The 7,812-nt window shown below is 38.4% G+C and overlaps 2 protein-coding genes across 2 annotated transcripts; both read left to right on the plus strand.

The window, feature by feature from the left end:
* The first annotated feature begins 171 nt into the window (after window positions 1–171).
* Window positions 172–2,960, plus strand: LOC129754860 (zinc finger protein 816-like). The gene is made up of 6 exons (XM_055751098.1): window positions 172–449; window positions 852–1,864; window positions 1,927–2,134; window positions 2,191–2,360; window positions 2,430–2,571; window positions 2,635–2,960. The coding sequence occupies exons 1-6, from the start codon at window positions 288–290 to the stop codon at window positions 2,752–2,754; spliced, it is 1,815 nt and encodes a 604-aa protein (XP_055607073.1). The 5' UTR covers window positions 172–287; the 3' UTR covers window positions 2,755–2,960.
* Window positions 2,961–4,188: 1,228 nt separating this feature from the next.
* LOC129757472 (gastrula zinc finger protein XlCGF26.1-like) lies at window positions 4,189–6,435 on the plus strand. The gene is made up of 6 exons (XM_055754703.1): window positions 4,189–4,403; window positions 4,478–5,385; window positions 5,446–5,653; window positions 5,726–5,895; window positions 5,965–6,106; window positions 6,172–6,435. The coding sequence occupies exons 1-6, from the start codon at window positions 4,260–4,262 to the stop codon at window positions 6,262–6,264; spliced, it is 1,665 nt and encodes a 554-aa protein (XP_055610678.1). The 5' UTR covers window positions 4,189–4,259; the 3' UTR covers window positions 6,265–6,435.
* The last annotated feature ends 1,377 nt before the right edge of the window (window positions 6,436–7,812 follow it).

Genomic DNA, 7,812 nt, shown 5'->3' on the forward strand with positions numbered 1-7,812 from the left:
TTAAAATTTAAGGTCTTGAATAAATATCATCATCATCTCGTTTTCCACCGTTTCACATTTTTTCATAAATTTAAATCTTGTTAAAAGCAATTAAAATAAAAACTATGAAGTTTCTTTCGTTCTGAATTTTTAATAAAATAAAAGAAAAACCCATTGTATTTTTTTCTTTTTCCCACTGTTCAGTGATTTGTGTTTATTTTTTAAAAGCCCGCGACATCGCGACAGGAAATTTTTGCAAGTTTTTCGAATTCCCAAAGAGTTTTAACGTTTACCGCGGGGAAATCGCCATGTCCTATCGGTTTGCATTCAACCTGGACCAGTATCCCAAGGTGTGCCGGTTATGCCTGAAAGAGCCGGGACCGACGGGAATTTCGCTGGAAGTTTACGATGCCGAAATTGGAACCAGTATCGGCGAATACATTGCACGGCACTTGCTGGAACTACCGAAGGTGATTAGTCTTTTTCCCCTCAAATTTGATTTGATTAATTTATTTTTTTTATATGTTTTTTTTGTTAATTTATTCCATTAAAAAAATATTGATTTTTGCTTTTTTCGCATGTACTATAAATTTCTCACACATTAATAAAACATTAAATTTATTTATTTATTATTATTATTATTATATTATTATTATTATTATATTTATCGATCGGGTGATGAAATTAAATCTATTTGAAAGGATTTTAGCGTTTTATTTGGGAAAATGATTGTACGCAGCTAAATAGGAAATTGATTTTATTTTCTGAAACTTAGAATGCGTTTTTCTCAAAACAAAGGTCTTGGCGTGTAGGCCCTTTTCAAAATTCGATACCGATTTATTTATTATTTGTTTTGTTCAAATTTATTACAGAACACTGACCACCTGGTCCCGCAGGAAATCTGCGTCGGGTGTATGTCGGAATTGAGATCGTTTGCTCGATTTCGAAAAAAGACCATCGTTATCCAACAGCTGGTCGAGGCATTGGTATACGTGAAGCGTGGTAATAACGAGCCCTTGGAGGAACTATTCCAAAATCGATTCAAACTCACCAAAATGCTGCACAGTATGGAAATCTGCGATAACGATAAGGTGGCCGCCGAACACATGATACAGGAATTTCCGCGATACCTTATCGCGAGCATACGGGACGATAAATCACGTTCACGAAATCAACCACATACGAAGAAAGTCGATCATGCAAGTATTCCTGTTCAACAGGTACCTCAGACCGAAATTATTTATGTTAAAATAGAAGACAGTTCGCCTTTTGATGACTCAACAACTGTTGAAACTTCAGAAATGAACGATTTTTCTGATCGAAATGTAGAAGAACCTCCAGAGCCGGCTCCAGACGACTGCGACCCGCTCCATAACAAACATAAGCCGCGATCCTTCGCGTGCGATCAATGCCCTAGGGTGCTAGGCTCTGCATCAACTTTACGGATGCACAAGGAACTGCATTCCGGCCCGCCCAAATATCCCTGCGAAAATTGTGACAAGCAGTTTTATTCAGATAGCAGTAGGAAAAATCACATTATTCTAAAACACAGTAACAGAGAGAAACGTTCAATCAGAAATGCTGAGTATATGGTCACCGCTACCGGCCCCATGAACCAGTTGATGGCTCAAAAGCAGCAATCAACGATAGGACAAGAAGGAGAAGGGAACCCTTATCTGTTCACTTGCGAATTCTGTGGCCGGCGCTTTAAAACGAAACCTGCTCTCAATAGCCACCTGAAGACACACGAAGGCGAACCCATATTTACATGCCAGTACTGCGACTATAAGGCAATTAAATATCAATATGTTAGGAATCACGTAAAAAGCCAGCACAAAAAAAGTAATGCGTTTGAATGTGACATATGTCAGCTTGTTTTCACGCGGTAAGCTAACAGCATCTTAAGGAAATTTAGCGTTTTGCTATTTTTTTTATTGAAAATTACAGAAAATCTGGTATGATGGATCACAGGAATACTCATACAAAAGAAAAAAACTTTAAATGCTCGATGTGCGAGAAAGTGTTTTACGCCGAAAGATATTTGAAAAGACACGTTACAGTTGTGCACGAGAGAAAACTACTATTTTGTACATATTGCCCAAAGGACTTTCGTAACACATGGAATCTCTTAGATCATATCGAGGTGGATCACGGGGTAAGCATGAGGCAAAATTAGCCAACGTTGACTTCTGAAAACAAACTTTTTTACAGATTCAAAAGCGCTTCATATGCGATATTTGTTTGAACGTATCATCAACGCAGTCTGCCCTGGACGAGCACAAGAAGCGTCATGAAACCCCTAATCATCTGGAATGCGGTCGCTGTTTGCTTCTGAACAGCACTCAGGAAGCTTTGGGCAACCATCTCTGCATTAGCTACAGGTTAGAGATAAAACAAATAATTTTGGAACTTTATCGGTTTTTGAATGATCTTGAAAATCTATCCAACAGAGACGATTACTTTTGCTGTGGTAGAGATCAGCGTCATCATACGCATTTTAACAAGCACATGTTTCTGGTCCACGGTCTGCGCACAAATGTCAGAGTCAAACCGGTACCCGGCGAACTGATTGGTGTAACGCGATCAAAAAGGGTATGCTTTCGGGTTGACTGGGATCAAATTGAAAAGCCTAATTTTGGACTTTTGTGTTTCTAGAAGCGCGTTGAAAGCTGCACGTTTTGTGGGGAGATGTTCGATACCAGAACGTTGAAGAAGAAACACATGGCCGTTTGCCGAGAAGCTGTCAACGAAGGGGTTATAAATAAGGAAAGCTGAGAAGAAGGATAATTTGAACTGTTTACTATTGAAATATGAGTTCTGAGTTGACTCCATCAATTGTAACTTTTTGCCAACACCAAACCTAACTTTTGCTAGTGAAGCCTCGATAGTGTCTACGTTTAAATGAATTAATTATTGTTTTACTGGTTGTTCTGAAAGGTTATTACCGTTTTATTTTTTTTAAATGCTAAAGTACTTGAATTTCAATAAAAAAAAATTTTTTTTTGATAAAAAAATGCAATGTTTTACGGCGTGTTCGTAAACTGATTTGTTTGGGTGATGCATCGATTTGTTTGGTAGATGTCAAATCACTTTCCAATGCTTTTGCATACAGTTTGTTTAATTAACGAACGCCAGCATCGATAGAAAAAATCACTTCGATAGAACAAATCAATTTACGAACACGCCGTTAGTTGTCCACAAATTTATGCAACGAAATGACTGTTTTCCAAGGGCTGGGAATGGAAAAGGTTTGAGGTTCCAATGAAAAATCTATGCTATCTACTAAGGGTAAAGTTTGCAAAACTTAAACATTCTTGGATGATTTACAGCTCTAAAAACGGCTTGTAAGACGGTAAGCCGGCTTCTCTTTGCTGAGCCGTATCACATCAAGTAGCCAACATTTCACGGTCGTGGCCATGATAGAAAACGATCGGCATAAAATCGAAAGCAACCAGCGATGCCAAATGCGTTTGCTTTTCAGTATTTTTAGTGATTGTATATACAATATAAATCACGGGTTTTTACGCGGTAATACGAAAATAAAAAAAGGTAAAATTTACCGAGAAGCGAGGTTTCTTCAATAAAAATATAATAAAAACAAAATTTATACAAAATTAGATATTTATTTGAGATAACATAGACTTTTTGATTAGGCATTTCTCCGCCAGCTCGTGACAATTCGGATTTGCTCTATATGGGCCAATCTGAAACAAAAGCAAAGTACCTATTATGACGAGAACCAGCACAACTAAAAATGGGATCTAAGAAAACACTTTACCATTCTTTTCCGGTCTTCACATATTGGGCACGAAGCAAAACTTTTTCCTGATTTATAAAACAGCTTAACCTCAATAAACGGGTTCGGCAAACAGTTATTTTTTTTTAAATAAATTGTACCGTTTTGTTTATAGCTCAGTCCATGTCAATTTCACTTCGCTACGAGGTAAGTTTTACCTTTTTTGGATTTACCTTTTTTCTAGGTGAATTGTATTTTTTTATCCAGGTTTCAGGTAACTGTGAGGCTGTGAGGTGAGTTTCACCTTGAAAAGGTAGAAATATACCTTTTCGGCTTCCACCAGCGTTTACTTTCGGTAAATTTTACCTTTTTATTATTTTCCGTGTGATGTTAAATTCCCGCGGAAATAAAGGCTATAGTGAACTTTCTAGAATTAGAGTGTAGCTTCCATTGTTTTCAAATTTGAAATTTGAAACGCGGAAATGAATCTTTTCCGCAATTTCCCATTAGTTCTTATTTCATATTTATTAGATAAGTAGTAAAAATGACCGTGTTTGCATTAGCGTCTTATCCAGAGGTGTGTCGAATTTGCCTGCATTCCATCCCTGTGGGATCGGAGATACCACTGAAGAAATGTGATCCGGCGTTGAACGATACTTTGGATCGGGTGACGTACCCCATTCCAAAGGTGAAAATTTTAAGATTAAATTTTCCTTCGTCTAAAAATTCAATAAATAGCCTATTACAACTATCTTCTTCCAGAACATTGAACATCTTTTTCCCCAACAAGTTTGCGAAAATTGCCACCAGTCTTTGAAGTCTTTCATTGCTTTTCGGTCAAATATGATTCTTCTCCATAAGTTGATGGACGCATTGAAGGAGGTGAAACAGGCTAACCCCAGTCCGATCATAAATCTGTTCCAGAACCGACCGGAAATAGTTCCGTTGCTTCAAGCCTTGGACCTGTGCAACTCAGAAAAAACCTCCGTTGACGATTTACTGAATGAGTTCCCCAACTATAAACTGGCTCAACTACCAGATAAATGTGAACCACAACGAGAAGAAATCGAAGATAAAATTTTGGGCGATGATGAATTTCAAACTCCATCCTTCGAACCACATTTAACGATAGAATTGTTTGAGACTACTGAATCGATTGTAAAATCAGATCCGAAAAACGGAAAGTTAAATAAACCTGCGAAAGCGCTGGTAGAAATGTTACAAGGTTTGCCGGAAATAAGCTTCGAACACAAGCCTGTGATCAAAGCAAAACGTAAAAAGACGATCAATATCTTTGGATGTTCCAAGTGTGATTTCAAAACTGTATATAAACAAAATATTGAAGCGCACAAAAGAAGCCATTTGAGGAGGGAAAGCAAACAGTACGTCTGTCAAGAGCCCGGTTGTATGAAGGTGTTTGCTGAGTCACTGGGCTACCAGACCCATAGGGCGAACCATTATCTGTTCACGTGCGAAAACTGTGGTGGGCGATATAAAACAAAAACTGCTCTCAATAGTCACCTGCAGACACACGAAAGTAACCCCGTATTTACCTGCCCGTACTGCAACTATAAGGCAATTAAAAGGGAATATGTCATGAATCACGTAAAAAGCCAACACCAGAGAAGTAATGCATTTAAATGTGACATATGTGAGCTGGTTTTCACGCGGTAAACTGGCAGCATCTCGAGAAAATTTATTGTTTTACTAATTTTCATTGAAAATTACAGAAAATCTGGTATGATGGATCACAGGAATACTCATACAAAAGAAAAAATCTTTAATTGCTCGATATGCGAGAAAGTGTTCTACGCTGCAAAATATTTGAAAAAACACGTTAAAGTTGTGCACGAAAAAAAGCGAATATTGTGTGAATATTGCCCAAAAGACTTTCGTACCAAATGCTGTCTATTAGATCATATCGAGAAGGACCATGGGGCATGTACCATACCAAATATTAGCCAACGTTGAACTTTAATCATCAAATAAATAAAATTTACTTTTTAACAGATTCAAAAGCGCTTCATATGCGATATTTGTTTGAAAGTATCATCAACGCAGTCTGCCCTGGACGAGCACACAAAGCGTCATGAAAACCCTAATCATCTGGAATGCGGTCGTTGCTTGCTTCTGAACAGCACCCAGGAAGCTTTGGGCAACCATCTCTGCATTAGCTACAGGTTAGAGATAAAACAAATAATTTTGGAACCTTATCGGTTTTTGAATGATCTTGAAAATCTATCCAACAGAGACGATTACGTTTGCTGTGGTAGAGATCAGCGTCATCATACGCAGTTTAACAAGCACATGTTCCTGGTCCACGGTTTGCGTACAAATGTCAGAGTCAAACCGGTACCCGGCGAACTGATTGGTGTAACGCGATCCAAAAGGGTACGTTTCCGGTTTGAATGCGATCAAATGTGAAACTATTTTATTTCGCCTCTTTGTTTTTCTAGAAGCGCATCGAAAGCTGTTCGCTTTGTGGGGAGATGTTCGACACCAGAACGTTGAAGAAGAAACACATGGAAATCTGCCGAGAATCTGTCTGAAGAAGAAGTTAAATAAGGAAAGTCGATACAAAGGATAAATTGGACTGTTTACTATTGAAATAGGAGTTCTTCGAAATCTACCGAAGGGTAAGTATGTAGGTACGTTTGTTTTTCCGTTTTGAGTTAACTCCATAGATTGTTACTTTTTGCAAACATCAAATCTAACTGTTGCCAGTGAAGCCTCGATACTGTCTACGTTCAAACGAAATATTGTTCTACTGGTTGTTCTGAAGTATTAAAACCGTTTTTATTTTTTTTTTTTTTTTTTTTTTTTTTTTTTTTTTTTTTTTTTTTTTTTTTTTTTTTTTTTTTTTTTTGAGAGCTGGCAACGCTGCCGACAAAAGATGTCGCGTGTTTTCACAACGGTCTTTTAACTCGCTTAAATAGTGGTTGAAACGGTGACAAGGAGTATAGTTTTAGCGTCAAAGCAGTGGTTGCCTTCAGTTTTATCTTGGAACGGTGAAGTTTTCCGAAAACCGCGCCGGATAAGTAGTTTTTGTGCCTAGGCCTTCGGGCCATTGTTTCTTTCCCAAAACATCAAACACAATTGTCTTTAGTGAATCACATATCACTTGATTCAACTCACCGAGTAGTGGACAGTGAGCTCTCACTGCCCAGATCACCATGGCCTCCACTAGCGGAGGACCACACGGTTTCCCACCACTATTAAATACGAAACAAAGAGCCAACGATAATTCTCGCTATGTTGTGGTCTCTCATGCAAATGGAACTTTGGCAAACGTGAATATTTTCCTTATCGATAAGTCGATTCGAGCTTGCTCAGCAGTGGAAAACATAATGAAAAATCACAACACCGGAACATACACTGTGAAAGTAACGTCCGAAACACAAGCTACTAAACTCAAAGAACAACTAAAATCGTTAGGGGATGGAACGCCAGTTATAGTCTCAGATGACTTACGAAGGAATCAGTGTAAAGTCATTATCTCGTGTCGTGATCTGATTGGTATAACAGAAACTGAAATCGTAAGCGAAATGGCTAAACAAAGTGTAATAAGTGCCCGACACCTCAAACGTAGAGAAGGTTCTAATTTAGTAGAAACCGGAACGGTGGTTCTGACATTCAACAAGTGTTTCCCACCTGAAAAGGTTCAAGTTGCATGTTATCAATTGCCCACTCGAACCTACTACCCACCCCCTATGTTGTGTTATAAATGCGGAACTTTCGGACATTTAAGCGACAAGTGTAAAAATGAGCAAATTTGTCTGAAGTGTTCTAACAAAACCCACGGCAAAGATGTGCCATGTCCGAATCCTCAAAAATGTAAGAACTGTTCGGCTGACCATAGTGCCTTTAGTCGAGCATGCCCGGTACGCAAACATGAAGAACTCATAGTGAAAACAAAATACGACATGGACATATCGTACCCGGCTGCCCGAAGAATGGTCGAAGAACGATCTGGAGCAAGGAGCTTCAGCAGCGTAGTTGTGGCCGGAATATCCGGTAGTGAAAACAGTGGAGTAAACGAAGAAAGACTACAGTGGATAAGTGACATAAAAAAGAAAGAAGAAATGATAAAAGAAAAA

Source organism: Uranotaenia lowii, chromosome 3 (assembly GCF_029784155.1).
Source record: "Uranotaenia lowii strain MFRU-FL chromosome 3, ASM2978415v1, whole genome shotgun sequence".
Classification (NCBI taxonomy): Eukaryota; Metazoa; Arthropoda; class Insecta; order Diptera; family Culicidae; genus Uranotaenia; species Uranotaenia lowii.